This window comes from Lissotriton vulgaris, chromosome 12 (assembly GCF_964263255.1).
Source record: "Lissotriton vulgaris chromosome 12, aLisVul1.2, whole genome shotgun sequence".
Taxonomy (NCBI): Eukaryota; Metazoa; Chordata; class Amphibia; order Caudata; family Salamandridae; genus Lissotriton; species Lissotriton vulgaris.
The window spans coordinates 737,989,177-738,008,224 of NC_141700.1; the positions used below are offsets into that span (position 1 = coordinate 737,989,177).

Genomic DNA, 19,048 nt, shown 5'->3' on the forward strand with positions numbered 1-19,048 from the left:
AAACCTTCATTTCTAATACATATAAGTCAGCCCTGGAGAAGGCCCTTGCCAGTCTAGAGGGTAGGGTACTGTGTATTTTAAACTTAGGGCATACTTTTAAGTTTGACGTGTCCTAATAGTGACACACTCCTAAATGTGTTTTTTATGACTGCAAGGCCTGCCCCTCCCATAGGATACCACTGGAGTTAAATTATTAGATTTAATAAGTGATAACTTCCAAATTGGAAAATTTAACCAATTCATGTTTGGTGACTTTAGAATTGTGAGAAAAAATCCTCTCTTATGGTGAAGTCGTAGAACAAGCTTGATGCATGTGTCCCTTAGTGCCTTCTGCCTGCCAATGGGTCACATGACAAGGTGTAGCTGACAGTTGGACTTTGTGCATTCCTCCTAGACACAGCCACACACAATAGAGAGCTGAGGTGTGCCTGGATGAGCGATCAATGGAAGGATGGGGGAGCAGAGCTGGGCATACTATTACTTACACATAAATAGGCTGTGGGGCCTTCCTACACCAACACGGCTGCATACCCCTGTAGTTGGTCTGGAACCAGGCTAGGGGAAGGAGGATACCGGAGCACTTCTCTAGAAATGTCTCCCACTTCAAAGGAGGCACCAGGTATAAATGTTGGACCTCAGACACCAACTCTTCAGTACACTCCTGGAGCTGTGGGTACTACAGAAGAAGGACTGCTGTGCTGCTTTGCTGCCTGAAGGTTTGCCACTCTTATGCTCTGCTACTCCACAGCTCTGCTGCCTGTTCCATGCTTGTTGAGAACGAAGATTAGACCTGTACCCTTCATCCCAGGCTGAAGTGACTCTAAGGGTAAACCAACTGTTTTGAAGTACAGGGACTTAATATGCTGTAGAGGCTCCCTGCAACTGCACTGCTGACCTGCAGCCTGGACCTGAAGCTGGACATGCCGAGTCCTGATGGCCTCTGCTGGAGTGAGTTCCTGACTCTCAAGTGGTGCCCTTCAGGCTCAGATGAACTCCTCTTAAGTTTTTAGTCTCTTTGTGAATGGGAACGGACCCATTTGCACAAAGACCTTGCTGGCCATGCCAGCCTCCAATGCGGTACAACATCGTCCACTGCAGAAACTGTCAACACACACAGCACAAGCCCTAAAAATCTAGGATGCTGATACGATCTTCATGATACAGCAACAACATTCTGTAACTCCAGACTGGCAGTTTGCACTGCTTCAAGGAACATCCACAATGATCTACCTGCGCCCCATGGCCCCTTTCACCCTAAACAGAACTTTTCACACTGGACTGAGAAGGTAACTTTGTCAGCAGGATTTACCTGCTCCCTCTATCCAACTGGTGCTCCATCACAGTCGGCATGAGCTTCCCCCAGGGCTTGCTCGACTAGATAGCCGTGAGTGGCACTTTGGACTTTTTGGGGCTATTTTCACTTAAATCTTTAAAAATTCATAACTTCAGTTCTACTCATTGCATTTTTGTGTCAAATTATTTGTTAGGTTTAGCACTATTTGGATTGGTCTTGTGTTGTGTTTTCACCTTATTACTGTTTCAAGTGGTGCATAAATGCTTTACACATTGCCTATAAGTTAAGCCTGACCGGATTGTGGAAGCTCCCAGAGGATTTTTTACAGGTTAACTTGGAATTTGCTTGTGACTTCACCCTGGCAAGAATTGTGGTTGCTGCTTGAAAAGGGGTTGACACTCAGGGTAAAAAGTCTGTATGCCTGATATTAATTTTGCTACAACAAGGTTTTGTTCAAATAGCATCCATGAATATCAGTTTCAGACCACCAATCCACTCAGACTAATACTCCATGATAGCCCTGTCATTTTGAATGAATTTGTGGGAGATGTGATAATTATTGCACTTGTTAAAATCAGATAACCATCACCAATTCAAGGAATGAGCCCTTACTGTGTGATACCAGGTATTTAGGTGGAGAAACCAATATGTGTTTAGCATCCCAAAACTGAAGAAATTGCCTGAACACACAAACTTACTCCCTAGAAGTCTTCTTGTGATTAAATGTGTATCATGAAACATTGCATTGGTCATCTAGAAGTCTCTTGCTAAGGATAATCAAGTTTTTCACATGAGGTTTTGCTGTTTTGTACCATGCACATTAACGAGTTCTGTGTTTTAATGTTTTTGCCAGCTCCTTCATTACATGAAGGGTATACGCTTTAAAAATAGGATGGGGGAAGAGATATTCTTTGACAAATATGGCAGCCCTCCTGCAGCTTATGACATCATCAACTGGCAGCATAAGCCTGATGGTACAATCCTCTATGTGAAGGTGGGATCATTCGACAAGAGGGAGCCCAGAGGGCAGGAACTCAATGTCAACAAAAATGCCTTATGGTGGACAAAGCAAGGCAAAGAGGTACAATAACCTTGCAGTAGATTTGATCATTTGATGACTTAAATTAAAGATGGATCTACTTTTAGACATGTTTTGCAGTCATGCATTTTCCGATGTAATTTTATTCCACAACTTTGCATTGATTGATTAGCATTTTCCTTATTTTTGCATTCAATTTATCTTGCCTTTCTGTTGCTTTACTGTCAATGGCAGTCTCATAAATAAATAAATAAAAAAAATAATACATATATATATATATATATATATATATATATATATATATATATATATATATATATATATATATATATGCAAAGTGCAAAGTTTTAACTACACTATGACTAGAGTTGATTTATTCTTTTTCATTAGGAAGTTAAAACTGAAAAAACATTTTGCACTGAAATCTAGCAAAGACCTGGTGAATGATATGGGCGATGACGCTACTACTGACAACCTTAATATGTTATGTGCCTCTGATGTACACACTTTTCTTGACGCCAATGACTTGAATACCTCTACATACGATACTGAGGCGGATTTAGATGCTCCTACTCAGGCAAGACTAAGTAAAATATCGGTCTTGCAAAAAGGAGCGGGGCTAAGTCCGTTCAAGAGCAAATCCAAGTTTGTGCCTGTGACACCCAAAGACGCCATTGACGTCTTCCATGACTGCGTGATTAATGATATTAAACAATTGTACAAACATACCAACTCCAAAAGACGGAAGAAAACTACATTCATGAGGAGAGAATATGGCAAAATTATAAAGAAACTTGGGGAGAATCATGAGATTGTAATAAAAAAATCAGATAAGGGAGGCAATCTTGTGATTTGGCCCAAACAAGCTTACATCCAAGAGGCCAAGCGACAACTCTCTGATCCCTTATGTTATAAGTTGTCCAATCAGAAAGAATACCTCCATGCCAAGGGAGAATTACAACAACTGCTTTCACAATGGAAGAGAGAAGGACTTATTTCCGGCGAGGAATACAAATACATGAATATTAATTTCCCAAGAATGCCATCTCTGTATTTGATTCCAAAAGTACACAAAGATATAACACCGGTGCCTGGGAGGCCAATAGTTTCTGCCATTGGCAGTATGAGCGAAAACGTTGGCCAATATATAGACTTCTTTCTCCAGGATACAGTGAATAACCTTGCCAGCTACGTGCGTGACACCAGTGACTTTTTGGACAAAATTGCCTGCATAAATTGGGAAGAAGATATGTGGTTAATATCATTAGACGTGGAATCATTATACACGAGTATTGACCACAAACAAGGTTTGCATGCAACTAAACATTTTTTGGACAAACGACCCATGGCTTTTTATGAGCATAACAAAGTGATTCTTGGGTTAATCAATTGGTGCCTGCACAACAACTTTTTCACCTTTGGTAAGGATGTCTACCGACAAATGAGAGGTGTAGCGATGGGGGCCTGTTTCTCTCCCAGCTACGCGTGTTTACACGTGGGCTGGTGGGAGGAGCAGGTCCTCACCGCGACGCACCGCACCACCATGGAAGATCACGTTGTCTGTTACCTACGGTATATAGACGATATATTCATGGTGTGGAAAGGGCCTAAGGAGGGAGCTATCTCTTTCATTGATGATATGAATAACAATGCCATGAATCTTAAATTTTCCATCAATATCAGCCAATGTAGAATGCAATTTCTAGATGTAGAGATTTATGTTTCTGAGAATAAGCTTATGACCACACTCCATAGGAAGGCGACGGCAGGTAATATGACCTTACATGCCGCCAGTATGCACCCGAAACACACCATCGTGGGGATTCCCTATGGAGAAATTCTTAGATTAAAAAGAATTTGTAGTCTGCCCTCTGACTTTGAAAAATGTTTAGAGGAATTGTTGGGGCGATTGAAAGCTAGGGGCTACTCTGAGAAAATCCTGAAGGAAGCGGTCGAAAAATCCAAATTGAGACCCAGAGAGAGTTTGTTCCCTTCCCGACAACCCGAGCCAGAGACTAGTATTGCACTTGATACTCTACATGATGTTCCTAGAATGATAACAGCCTTCAGCAGTGAGGACAGGAAATTGAATGCAATCTTTAAAAAGAATTGGCCTATAGTGCTGAGTGACCACATATTAAACACTAGGTTACCAGCCAATCCCACTATTACCTTTAGACGGGCTAAAAGTATGGGATCTGTGTTGGACAAGCCGGCTCCTGAATTAAAAGCAAAAACCCCCTGGTTAAAACCTTCGAGGGGTTTTTTCAAATGTTCTAGCTGTCGCGCATGTAGATTTGGAGTAAATACATCCCAATATTTGACTCCATTTTCTACTGAACCCAGAAAGATCTTGGGCAACTTCAACTGTAAAACAGATTTCGCTGTGTATGTCCTGACATGTACCTGCGGCTTACAATACGTGGGTAGTACCAAGCTGCAGGTGCATGTCAGGATTTTGCAGCATTTGCGCGCTATTTTACACAGTGACCCTGCCTACCCGGTGGCACGCCACTTCAAAAGAGTGCACAACAAAGATCTCTCGTGCTTGAAGTATTTTGTAATAGGGTCCGTGCCACCTATGACCAGAGGAGGGGATAGGGAGTCACGATTAAGACAGCTAGAAACTAAGATGATATTGGAGCTCGATACACGCTGGCCTAATGGTTTGAATAATATAGATGAGTTACATCACTTCTTATAACCATATCAAATTCCTGTCGCTGTACACTTCCTGTTGATAAACACAGACCCATCCCCACTATCTTTCTCCCTCTTAGTTAGGTTCCCTATTTTGAGGTTGAGTTTGGGTCTGCTCATTTTTGTCACCTAGATTGTATATATGGCTGTATATACTTTTTCTACTGATCTGTAAATTTGGAATGATTGGAATCCGTAATGAATTATTTGAAATTTTGATATATATGTATTTATGTGTATATATTGATCTATGTTGTATACATTTATACATATGTATTTATATGAGGAGTTTTGCACTTTTGTACTTTTGTAATTTTCTACTTTTCCACCTTTTTACAGATGTTGATACGATTTTGATACTGTTTTGCTACTGTTTTTCTATTTTTCTATTTTCCTATTTTTCTACTCTTGTACATATATGATTAATCAATAGGACAATGGAGGTGAACTTTGTAAATAAGCATATGTAAATTAATGTGGGTTGTAAATATGAGATGTAGAATTATGTATAGGTAGACCTATGAAATTGAAAGGTCATTATATATCGACATATGATTATCTTAAACCCAGATTTTGTATATGGTTCTAGGTTCCTTCCATTTTAACTATTTATACTATTTATTATTATTAAAGTACGTGACATATACACATGAAATGATAGGGTAATCAATAACCCACTATTTATACATCTGTCAATACAGATTTGCTTATCGTACTTGATATAATGACTGGTATTGCACTTTAGCTGGTTCAGCTTTTCTTTCTCATGCACTTTTTACAAATGTTGCACTTTACTCACTTAGCACTTTTCCATACGACTGCTAGTATATTGACGGATATACCCATATGCCTAAATTGTAGATATTAGAATTTCCCTGTTATTGTTTATTACTAAACAGATGTTTATCTGTTTTTTAAGTAAGGGAATTTTTTCTATTATACATAGGTTCTATGAGATACATGAATGTTATAAGTGGATTTAACCGGTGAGAATTTATGAATCATGTATAGCGATATCTGGATTTAACCAGTGATGTTTTTCTGTCTTTTGGTAAATGTTCCATTGGATACACTGTCACTTTACTGTGGAAGTATGTTGTTTATTTCTATAAAGTCACATGACTCACTATGTCACTGTGAGGGGTTGGTCACTATGTGTAATTAGCATATAAAAAAGCATTGAGTTCGATGTACTAGTTGCAGCGTGAACAAGGGCACAACTTGCCAGAAATGCGTAGCTGCTTTCTGTTGTTCAATAAAACAACTCTGCTGATGTGCTGTTGTCCGTCTCCTTCCTGTTTGCTGGTGTGCTGCGTGGTTGCTGAAACACCGAGAGATCAGAGGAGTCACGTGTTGGATATATATATATATTTTTTTTCCAGCAAAACTGTCTCAATAAAGAAACACGCCGCACACTGCTCCGTTTATCAAGTTTTTTGGTTTATTTTCTGTGGGTTTCCCACCACCATATATATATATATACCAAAGAGAAGCGACCCGTCTCCTGAAGTCCGCGGCCCGTTGACAGATGGCGAGCAAACACCGAGCGGATCACTCGGTAATTAATTCCACACAACAAATCTTCACAGGAAAGCTCGCACTCGGGATACATTTCACCGCAGTTTATTCAAGCAAAGTTTGCTTGAATAAACTGCGGTGAAATTTATCCAGAGTGCGAGCTTTCCTGTGAAGGATTGTTGTGTGGAATATATATATTTATATATATATATATATATATATATATATATATATATATATATATATATATATATATATATATATAATTCTCATGATGTGGTCTTAATCAACACTCTTTAGGGCCCAGTCCATTGTTCTTCTCAAATGTCAATCAAAACATGGTTGCTTTCACCACAAAACACAAATCAGGGAGCAGGGTTAACCCACTTCAGCCATTGACACCTACAATTTGATTGACTGTATTTTGCTTGTGCATATTTACACCTCTATCTAAAAAATAGTCCCCTAATGTTAAACATATGAAGGCACTTGTATTTACCAGTGACTGCTAGTATATTTTTACATTAGAGATTCATAACATACTTCGCAATTGATGAACATCTGAATCTTTACGGAAGTGGTTAAGGAGTGATTTGGTTTTTGTAGTGTGAGCAGACTCCAAACCACTTACTGCCCACTTAGTTTGGAGGAGCGCCGAGGTGATTCCAGCACACAAGAAACAACAAACGTTTGCAATGCAATCAGTATGGCATTTGTGAAAGTTTTGGCACTGTAGTTTTTTCTTTTTTTATGTTTACTTTTTTGCAGTTTGTTTCTTGTAAATGATTAGCAGCAGTGGTCCCCACTGATGTGAAAAGAGGGCACCATATTGTTTACATTACAAGAGGGGGCATCAGACAGAACCTCTTTTCTCTAAATGACAGGAAAATGCCACAGGTGCTTGCAAGCCTGACTTCTGCACTGCCCACATTGCCACATGAGCACTAACTCGATTTCCTTGGCCACATTAAACTACGCTGTTGTCGGATGAACCACCATTGCAGGACATGAGAGGTTTGCATATAAGAAAACAATCTTTGAACCTGTAACGAAAGTTGTAATATTTACTGTCAAAGAATAATTTTGTGAAAACAAACCTTTAACTTGGCAACTGCTATTTCATGTCTTTGCTTTTTGTAGTGGTGAGATTTGCCTGTAGAAAAGGGCCTGCATTTTCCCTTTCTTCCACATAATGACATGGCTGGTTATATCGCTGCAGTAGTTTTCTACTGCTATTCAATATCTTTGCATTGTGGAGTGGCTAGATGTGCCTGTAGAAACAGGCCTGATTGTTCCTCCTCTTCTACATAACGTCATGGATGGTCATATCGCCACTGTGCTTTTAGCTAAACATCGAAGTCAACTCCATTATTTTAATGTATTGAATTATAAGGGTAAGTGTCGCATTGGAGTAATTAATGAAATAACTGAATTGTTTTGTCAGCTGCACTCAAATTTCACAGGTGTGCTGTGTTGGTTAAAAATAATAAGTGGGTGCGGCAGAGCATGTCCTTCCTGCAATAGCAGGTAATTACTGAAATAACTGAATTGTTTTGTCAGTTCCGATAAAATGTCCTAGGCTTTCCACAGTGGTTAATTAAAAAAAGCTGTTGCAGTAGAGTGTGTTCTGCCTCCAACAGCAGGCAGGAGAAAGTAATTTAAGAACATAGTGCTCATAGACTGTAATCAAAACATCCAGAGTAACAACACATGTATTAGAGGCAGTTCTAATGAGAAGTTACAACAGGAGAAAAGTAGGTACTAAGGAGGGACTACTAAGCCTATTGATTCACTAAAAGCCACCATTTACAAAGGACAGTACCAGGAGCCAAAATAAAAATATTGATGGAAAAGAAGCTGAGCCTAAAATCTATACCTGAGTACAGCATGACTGGAAGAGACAGTGCAAGCTCTGCTAAGGCAAGACCTAATAATTATATATACATACATTTATATGTATATGTAGAAGATATATATGTGTGTGTGTGTGTATTTCAATTGTGAAAAACAAATGTTGAGGTAACGTTAAGGCGAGGCTCCAGTTACCACTGTCCACAAGGTCTGACAGAATTTTCATGCTACAGTGAGGACCATTCACAACACTAAGCCTGCTCTTCATGCTAATTTGATGGCCATCCACAATGCTCTCCATACTTCTCATGCCCCCTTCCTAAGGAAATCTTCACGCTCTGATGTGAAGGTAACTCTTTCAGCAGGACAACCTGGTCCCTGTATCTGACCCATGCTCCATTACAGTTAGCCTAAGTCTGTAACTTTCACCCAGTCTCGCACAACCAGATAACTGCGGTTGACGCTTTGTGCTTTTTGGTCCAATGTTTTGCTTACACTTAAAAATTCACAACTCCGGCTCTACTGATTGAACTTTTTGCCATTTTGGTGTCAAATGATTTGTCAAAAATTAACTCTATTATTTAAATTGATGTGGGATTTTTCTTATGTTATACTGTCACTTTATTACTATTTGTGTATTGCATTAATACTTTACACATTGCTCTAAGTTAAGCCTGACTGCTTTTTGTTCCAAGCTTCTAAGAGTTAAGCCCAGGCAGATTTTGCTACTTTTTGTGTTTCAGTCTGGCAGAGATTGAGGTGGTTACTTGGCCAGAGCTCACACCCCTTTCAACCAACAACCAAATTTCTCATACCGGGGCCTTCAAATAAAGAAGGGATGCCTGCTTCTTTTTTTTTTAATTACCGGGATAGGAAAATTTTGCGAAGTAAATATTTTACAGAGCATAACACAATCTTCTTTCACTGCCATAAGTCTCTTAAAAGGTTATGTCTGTGTGCTCCAAACTTTCACCACCATACAGATTGATTTAGGATTCCTGTTTCATTCCACACCATGTATCACATTGCGGTAATTAGGTAAGTATTTATTGTCAGATATGTAAGAAGCAAGAGTGGTTTTAATGAACTGCAGGTATGCTACAGTGCACTACATTACATTGATACATTTTAGAAAGACTAAACATGCCTAGTAACATTACAAAGAACCCTTATCAATATTTATCCCTCTTTACTTCCTCCTCAGGCTCCTCATTCTGTGTGTAGTGAGAAGTGCAACACTGGTTACCATAAGGCAGGACGAAAAGGACAACCGGTTTGCTGCTATGACTGTATTCCGTGCTCCGAAGGCCAGATGTCAATAGAGAGGGGTATAAGTGTCTCTTTTTTAGCTCTGTCATGGCCAAAGAAATTATGTTATGTAAATAACAGAAATGGGTTTTACTTTTGAGACATCCCTCTTCAACTATTGATTTCAGACATCTGTGTCAGTACCATTTAGCTATTGCCAGAGTCATTCACATATTGGATCAGGCCAGGGGAGCATTTAATTATCACAGTCAATCTACGAGCTCTTGGATGTATTATTCCACCTTAATATAGTGCTTCGATTATAATGCATGAGGTGCATTATTCTCAGGCGCTGCAGACATGGAGCCAGAGTATGTTTTCTAAATTTAGAAGCCATATTAGACTACTGAAAGAAACATAGTAAGCATGATCACTAGATGTTTACTTAAAGCTGGATACATGCTTAAGTATATAAATATGCAAAAAAAAAAGTATTTGTCATGTGTTCTTAATTCAAGAAAAACATTTGTTTTATTATACAAAACAATGCAACACAGATTATGCAAATCAAATAATGTCTAGGCTTTATAGTCAGTTTACCACTGTTTTGTTACGGTTGTAATTTTACTACTGGTATTTTTACGACTGCAGTCTTCGCACTCAGGGTGGAGAATGAGCTGTCATAAAATTACAAGCAGTGAAATTACACCAAAAGTTTGTGAATTCCAAGACAGTAGTAAACTTACTACAAATTGTACGTTTACCTTTGTGAATCAGGCCCAATGTATGGAAATCATCTTTCAGTGAATATTTGTCCATTCTAAAATGGCTTCATTAGTTTTGATCCTATTAAAATCTTTATTTCTGTCACACAGAATTACAAAAAACAGCTTCATTTTTGCTGAATGTGCACAGTCTATGAACAGGCATTCATATTTTGTTACGTGTGGCAAAATAAATTATTTTCCTTTCAACTCCCTGTACCCCAACAGGATTGCTACATAATTCACTTTAAATTTCTTTGTCATACTGCAAAGTGAGAGGAGTTTGTAAACACTAATCCCCATGTTAAAAACTTGTATTGAAGTCTTTGCTCTTTAGCTAATTAGCACTCCATACTATCAATTCTTACATCATTTGATACCCATAGCCTTAAAACCGGCTCCATACTGCGCACCTATAGAAGATGTTTGCACTCCTCTCCCAATGGGAAGGCCTACAAAGAACTATGAAAAACCAAAGGTCCAGCCTGAACTGCCAAGCCATGCCTTCCCTGGACCAGAAACAAGCTACCGAGGACCGGTTTCTGGCATTTCAGCCGTCTTCAGCCCCGCTTGCTTGAATCCAGTGGCAAAGTGAGCAAGGGACTCACGTCTGAGCATACCCTGCCAACTTATGGCGAACAAAGAAAAACCAAAGGAAATGATGGACGGAGCGTTGACAAAACAAGCACTCACCTCCAGTCAACTGATGTGGGTTTAATCCATCACCATTCTTTAGCCCACTTTGCCACCCCAGTTCAGACATGGCCATATGCAAATCAGTCTGACCCTGTGCCTCATGTGAACAGTCTAGCCCGAACTGCCAAGCCATGCCTTCCCTGGACCGGAAACAAGCTACTGAGGACCGGTTTCTGGCATTCCAGCCGTCTTCAGCCCGCTTGCTTGAATCCAGTGGCAAAGTGAGCAAGGGACTCACGTCTGAGCATACCCTGCCAACTTATGGCGAACAAAGAAAAACCAAAGGAAATGATGGACGGAGCGTTGACAAAACAAGCACTCACCCCCAGTCAACTGATCTGGGTTTAATCCATCACCGTTCTTTAACCCACTTTGCCACCCAAGTTCAGACATGGCCATATGCAAATCAGTCTGACCCTGTGCCTCATGTGAACAGTCTAGCCCGAACTGCCAAGCCATGCCTTCCCTGGACCGGAAACAAGCTATCGAGGACCGGTTTCTGGCATTTCAGCCGTCTTCAGCCCGGCTTGCTTGAATCCAGTGGCAAAGTGAGCAAGGGACTCACATCTGAGAATACCCTGCCAACTTATGGCGAACAAAGAAAAACCAAAGGAAATGATGGACGGGGCATATATTGATAAATATGGAAATATACAGTTTTACGACTCCATTTAATTTAAAAACACAAAATAAATATAGATTAATACCAATGAGATGGCCCAAAAATAAATATAGATATTTATATAAAAAATAAACACCAAAAATCCGGGAGCCCAAATTACAAACAATGTTCCTTTCCCAATTTGTCAATACTGCTTGGACAGCGTTTTGACCCTAAGAATTTAGTAGGTCATCATCAGGACAGAATTAGTTTCGAGGTGAAAGAACAAAAATCAGAATAAAAAACAATAAAGAGAGGCACAGTGCAAAATGAGAAAAAATAAATAATTTATAAAGCTGTACATAGCCATGGCCAAATACTCACGTTATTGACCACTGAAAAAAGACACAACGCCAACAATTTTGTATCTCAAGGGAATCTTCCCTGCAAACCGAGATTGATTTCCAAATTGTTTTACATTTTTATGTGGACACAGTTTTTTTATATTGTAATCTTGTGATACATATTTACGTTATCTGTGGAACCAGTGCAAGTCACAGTTGAAACACTCGCATCAGATGTGCAACATGGGGGCCATTTTAGGAGGTTAGGAAACTTCCTATTGCTCATAATTGGAACTGCAACTTAGTTATTTTTTAGCCTGCATCAGCTGTTGGTGATAGGCATACCTTAGCATATTTACAGTAAATTAATATTGGTCTGCATAAGCTGTATGTGACAGGCACACCTGAACATTCAAGTTTGATTCGGCTGACATATGGGCACGCACATGTTGAAATTTATATTTGATTGTGTTAGCAGTTTTTGCAGATTTTTGGGAGTAAATTGTATTGCATTTGGAGAGTAAGTTCTATAAAGACATTGTATTTTCTGTAAGTGTCTGGGCAGCAAATCAACCAAGTACAGTCCATCACCTTATGGAGAGATAATTGCCACCTCCACCATTTCTTCAAGTGCCTGGTACTCTTCCATTAAATTGGCAACAATGGAAGAAAACTTTTGGAGATTATGTTCAGGCAATTGATTGTGATACGTTTACTTAAAAAAAGAAAAGGCAATATTGATATGTAATTTGGGCTCTGAATGGAGCAGCATTATGAATATTTTGCCCTTTGAGGTTGCCAATGTTATTACAGATGTAGGGGAGGCTAGGGACTCTGGGACCGATTCACAAAGTAAACGTAGAAGTTTTATCTAAACTTAGAACAAACGTCTAAGTTTACACCTTGGGAATGCACAAAGCAAATTTATGAGTACTATCTTTATGGCTGCACTCGGGCCGGATATTCACCCGAGTGTGGACATAACAATAATATTTGTAAATGACCTTTGTGAATTCTAAAGTCATAAACTTAGAAGTTTGATCCCTCCATATATGCAAGGAATAAGTATGTATCCATCATCAAAGCATTGGAAAATATGTTCAATCCTAAAAAAAAAGACATTGTGCCAAAGCAGCAGAAATATTTGCAAAATACTCAGTTCCCAGTAGAATCAATTGATGATTTTTTGCTGCTTTTAGAAAAGCAATAGCAGTGTGTAAAGTTAATTTTGATCAACTCATTGAGAGAACAAATAATAAGAAGATACAAGAAAAACTTTCATCCACTGAGGAGCCAGAGTTAGAAATGGCTTTGGCTTTTGCAAGAAATGTTGAGCATTCACATTTGGTCATGAGAGAGGTGAATGACAGTGCCAGGTCTAGTGGGGTTAAACAAACTTCAAAAGAATATGTCAAGCAACTGACTAGAGTTGTGAATTTTAAAGTTCCACAGAATTCTGAAGTGGTTTCTGCTAAAAGTGGTGAGTCAAAGAATGATGTACTATAATTTGAGTGTGGGAGTAAATAAATGACATCTAGGAAATTCTATATTTTGTAAGGCTGTGATTCAAGTTTGTTTCAAATGTAGCAAAAAAGAGCATTTGCATGAGTGGGTATAGCCATTCTACAACCCACACTTTGCAGGTGGCTAGGTCTAAAGAGGAGGAGATATTTTTAGATGAGGATAACAATAATGTTGTACTGATGTGATCTGCTTCTGAACATTGGTGGGATGGTGCAGTGGAGCGATCTTCCATCGTTGGTTTCTGATAAATTGTCGTTGGTGAAAGTTGTTCCATAGATGTGGGCAAATGATGGCTCCAGAATCTCTTCTCAAAAAGGTTTTGGAATTACTTCATGAGGGCCATATTGGTGTGCGTGCAATGAAGCATAGGGTAAGTGAAGATTGTTGGTGGTTAGGAGTAGATGTAGACATAGAACAATACTTTTGTGGTTGTTGTGCATGTATCCTTAGTGATAGGTCACAAGTGACATGTTCATCTCCAGTCACTCTGGTTGTAATCAATAATTTGCCTTGGCACAAGGTAGCATTTGACATATCAGGACTTCTTTGGGTTTTGGGTGGCACGCCAAAGTTTGCCTTTAATTTAATTCATTATTTTTCCAAGTGCTGTAGGTGAAATTTATGGAGACTATAAATGCCAATGTAATCATACACTTTTTCAAGGAAGCTTTGTAAGAGTAAGGCTTGGTGGAAAAACTGGTGACAGATAATGGCACCCAATTAGTGTCAGAAGAAATGGCAGAATATCTAGAATTTTCCCGCTTAAAGCATGCAAGGACTTCTCTGTACAATCCCTGCAGCAATGGTTTAGTGCAGGGGTCTCCAAACCGGTCCTGGAGGGCCGGACCCATGCCAGATTTTTAAAATGACTACATGTATCTCAATGGGGATATCCAAAAAATCAGGCATGGATCTGGCCCTCCAGGACCGGTTTGGAGACCCCTCGTTTAGTGGAAAGAGTCAATTGTGCCATTAAAAATCAATTGCAATCAGCATTGATCAATAGTCTCAATTGGAGATCAGTAGTCAAAGACATGTTATGGCTATGAGGACAACTCCTCCCATTAGCACGGGGGTGTCTCATTTCACTTTGTTTAGAGGCAGAGTTGCTGAATCTAAATTGAACAAGGTGTGGATGTGAAAGAAGTCTGTTGATACTATGCAATTGGCGAAAGTGACGGATGTAAAGTTTGCCTTCAAAATAAATATAGCACTGTTGGGAGCAGCACAACACTATGATGGTTGAGGTTGGTGATTGGCTACGTATCAAGAAACGAGGTGCCATTCGTAAATGGTGTTTATGCTTTACAGCACCTGCTTGGGTGAAGGAAGTAAAGTATCATGTGGTTGGACTGGAGAATGGGAAGTTGTGAACAAATGCTTGAAATCAATTGTACCTGAATCAAAGTCTGAGTAGGTACGTGTGAAAATGGGTATGTATATACCGAAAATAGGGAGATCACTGACTCATAACAGAAAATGTTCAGAGGAGGTTTTCAGCTAGGGCGATAATAAGCCCTGCTAAGTATAAAGATTATGTCATGTATTAGGAGTGGCATTTTACACCCATGTTCTCCTAAGATTGAACCATATATATTGGTCGTATTTTTGAGAAAGTCAATGCCTTAACTGTGGGTGTTTTTTTTTATTATTATGGACATTGTTAGCTATTACGATTGTTTAGTTATTAGTTTTGAAAGTGTATTGCTTAGCTAGTTGGAATATTCTTTTCATTTTTGTGACGGGAGTGAAGTGTGTGATGGGTACTGGATGGCATGGAATTATAGGGGCTAGGATACGTGATGTTCCCTGTGAGGAACACTGTACACTTTCGGACAGTGTGGCTCCTTTTTAGCATTGTGCCCTCTTTACAGAAGGACATGTGAAACGGGTGTGTGGGACGCTAGTTTTTTACCTTTCTGCAGTCTTTTTCTTTTTTTTTAAAGTTGGCCTCAGAGCCATGCATCTGGCATCTTGATGACAGGGACAGTAAGACGTGAAACTTGTCAATGATGGATGATACGGCAGGATGCTTAACCAAGGAAATCACTATTGCTAAACTCAGGAAGGCAATGCAAGTAACCATAAATCATAAACAACTGTTTAGATCATTGAAATCTAATGCGTCCTTTGATTCTGATGTAATGTATTACACTTCAAATGTAAATTGGAAGTTTTTAGATCAGCTCTTTTCTAACACTGCTGCTAAGTTTAGGAAGGGAATATACCAACCCATAGGCAAAGATTTAGATACTAAACGCTTCCTTTGTGCTATAACTTGTTACACTTAAACTGTAACAGGTATAATTACAAACCCATTTCACCACCGGTGTGCAATATTTTTTAAAGTACTGGCCGCACAGTGCGCCTGCTAATATTTGCCTGGCCACATAAAGTTCCTGCCATGTAAATGGGGCACCCTTTCACACATTATTTTGGGTGAAAGGGGCGTTCCATGGGTGTTGCTGTGAGTGTTCCCATGCAAAATCCGTGGACTTTGACACAACCCAGATTTACAAGTTTTCGTAAACCTGGGAATGTGTCAGATTCCTTTGCCTTCCCAGGGGAGGGGTTATGGAGGTGCAACAAGGAGAACCTTCCTTCTGCAGCAAACACAGAAAGAGTAAAACACCTCTTATGATTGCTTTTGTGCACAACAGTGTACCTTACTACACAAAAACAGTCACCCCTAAAATGCAGACACCCTTGCACCATAGCATAAGGGTGCCTACTTTGGAGCATGGCATCCCGTTGTGCGCCCATGCAGGGGAAAAAGACAGTAATGTACCACTGGATTCAAGCTAGCCTGGCTGATGAGGGGTAATACACCAAAACCAGTCCCAGGAAGCTTGTGTTTTGGTCATGGGTGAACCTAGCTTCACAGTTTGAGCTAGACTGTTCCCATGAGGAAGGGGATCAAGACTGCTTTGTATGTGGCTGGGTCCAAGCTGAGGTGGCGTAGTGAGCAAAAGAACGATGGATTAAACCCAGATCCTTGTGACTGGGGGTTCATGTTTGCATTGTTCAGCATTCCGTCCATCAATTGTTCCTCTTGCTTTTATCTCAGAGATACAGCACATTCCTGCCCCTTTATTTTGGTGCAGTCTTGCGCCACTGCCCTGCGGCTAAACCTGAGGTCCTAAAATGACATCCTAAGTGTGTAACTTGCAGTATTTTTCGTACAGAGGTTAATTTTGTTGTCTATGTCACACTTGTCATCACAGTTCCCTGGAGCTTGGTGTACAAACATCCACCTTTAGACATGCTCGCAACCATAAATATATGTGGGGAAAAAATGATTTCACCCTTGCATGCTATATTTGAAAATTGTGCAGCTGTGTACGATTGAATTTGCCTTACCAAAGTGTAAAACATGGTAATTTTAAAGAAAGCATGTTGCAGGCAAGCACATGGTTCAAATCAACAGGCCCCACCTACAGACATCAAATACCAGTCACACATGGCAAAACAAGTAGGAGAATTCTGCTAAAATATGCTGGGTTTTTTTAACAGATTTTTTAAATTCAATTCGCCACTGGACAAATAAGCATTGAGTTCATACATTAAGTGCTAGTCTTGAATTTCAGGTTTAACTGCTTATTATAGTTGAAACATGAGTCGGTCTTCAAGTGAGAGGGAATAGGAACAGAATAGACATTAGAGGTCAGTTGCATCAAAAAAGTTGAAACTCTGTGAAGGGAAAATTGTCAGACATGAAAAATGTGAATCAGAAAGGCAGCCATATTGCATAGGGAAGTATAAGCTGCTTCTGAAGAAGGGAATGTGAAGGATGATGAACATAAGGATGCCACTGAACATAGTACATGATAGTTTGCCTAGTTTCAAACATCACGGTTATTTAGAGATGACAATACCAAACGTGGCATTAGGCTATATAACATGTGGCCCAGCTTAGATAAGGCAGTGGAATGAACCTTGGGCAGGTCAAGGTCAATTCTTAAAGGTTGGTAACCTGGAGGAAATTGTATTCTAGTTGGATGGAAAGATCAAGTAGAGTGGGTGTGACCTAAAGGCTATTCATATGACCGTTGATGAGCAAACAAGACCTGCTGGAATAGTTCTTCAGCAAGGGTAACTTTTGGCACTCTATCTGTGTATAACACCATCCTTTTAATTAATGTATATTTTAAATTCTGGCCTCCAGAGTCAGTGTTCATACATGCATTATGTCATTCTAAAACAAATGTGTTCCCTTACAGATTCCAGTAAATGTTGGCCATGTCCAAGTGACCAGTGGCCCAATAAGAAACAAAGTGATTGTGAACCAAAGAGATTTGAGGTTCTTTCCTATACTGATCCTGTAGGGGCGATTCTGTGTGCTACTGTCATGCTTTGCTCCTTCATAACAACAACTATCCTATTCGTCTTCATCAAGTTTCAAGAAACTGCAATTGTGAAAGCTAATAACAGGAATCTAACCTACCTGCTCATACTATCCCTTGTGTTGAGCTTTCTGTGCTCTTTACTCTTCTTTGGAGAGCCTCAGCCAATAACCTGCTTACTGCGTCAAACTGCTTTTGGCATCATGTTTGCTCTCTGCATATCTTGTGTTCTGGCCAAAACCATCATGGTGTTTGTTGCCTTTAGAGCCACAAAGCCTGATAGAAACAGGAGGAAATGGCTGGGTCCTCGGATTGTTGTTCTCACTGTCTCAGCTTCTACGCTAATCCAAGTCCTCATCTGTGCCAGCTGGCTTCTATTTTGCCCTCCTTTTCCAGAGAAGAACATGAAAATAAAGATAGGGATCATCATCTACCAGTGCAATGAATGTTCACGGATTGCAATGTGGTGCATGTTGGGATACCTGGGCCTTTTGGCTTGTATTAGCTTCCTGGTGGCCTTCCTGGTACGTAAGTTGCCTGACAGTTTTAATGAGGCCAAGTGGATCACGTTCAGCATGATTGTGTTCCTCAGTGTTTGGTTGTCCTTCATCCCAGGCTACCTGAGCACACAGGGAAAATACATGGTGGCGGTGGAGGTCTTCAGCATTATTTGTTCATGTGCTGGAATACTTGTCTGTATCTTTTTACCCAAGTGTTACATACTATTGCTGCGACCGGATTTGAACACCAGACAACATCTGCTAGGGAAAGAATCTTCACTTGATAGAAAGATAAAATCAATCTAGAAAACTGTGCATATATGTTTTTGTCATTTTACAGTTTTTTATTTGAACTGTAGATGCAATGACCGTGTGGGATAGTTTCTGGAACTTGTCAAGCTCTATGACCTAAGACATAAACCTGCATTTGCAGTGGTGAAATATGCTTTCTCACACTTCTTTCGTAACATTTTTTACAATACCTCAAGCATTAAGAAACACAAATTAAGCTTAAAACCAGTTTACGACCGACAACATTTAACCCGAGATTTATTTTCGGGGTGGGGGGGGGGTGGTGTTGGGTTGGAACACAAATCCAACAGTTAGGCCACACAGCCCTGTGCCTG

At 39.8% G+C, this 19,048-nt stretch overlaps 1 protein-coding gene across 1 annotated transcript in view; it reads left to right on the forward strand.

The window, feature by feature from the left end:
- Positions 1-18,728, forward strand: part of LOC147678461 (extracellular calcium-sensing receptor-like) — a 47,268-nt gene extending 28,540 nt beyond the window's left edge. Inside the window, exons 4-6 of the mRNA XM_086945644.1 lie at positions 2,148-2,375; positions 9,607-9,730; positions 17,800-18,728. Of these exons, the coding sequence (XP_086801770.1) occupies positions 2,148-2,375; positions 9,607-9,730; positions 17,800-18,728 (1,281 nt within the window). The remainder of the gene's footprint in view (positions 1-2,147; positions 2,376-9,606; positions 9,731-17,799) is intronic.
- Positions 18,729-19,048: the final 320 nt, after the last annotated feature.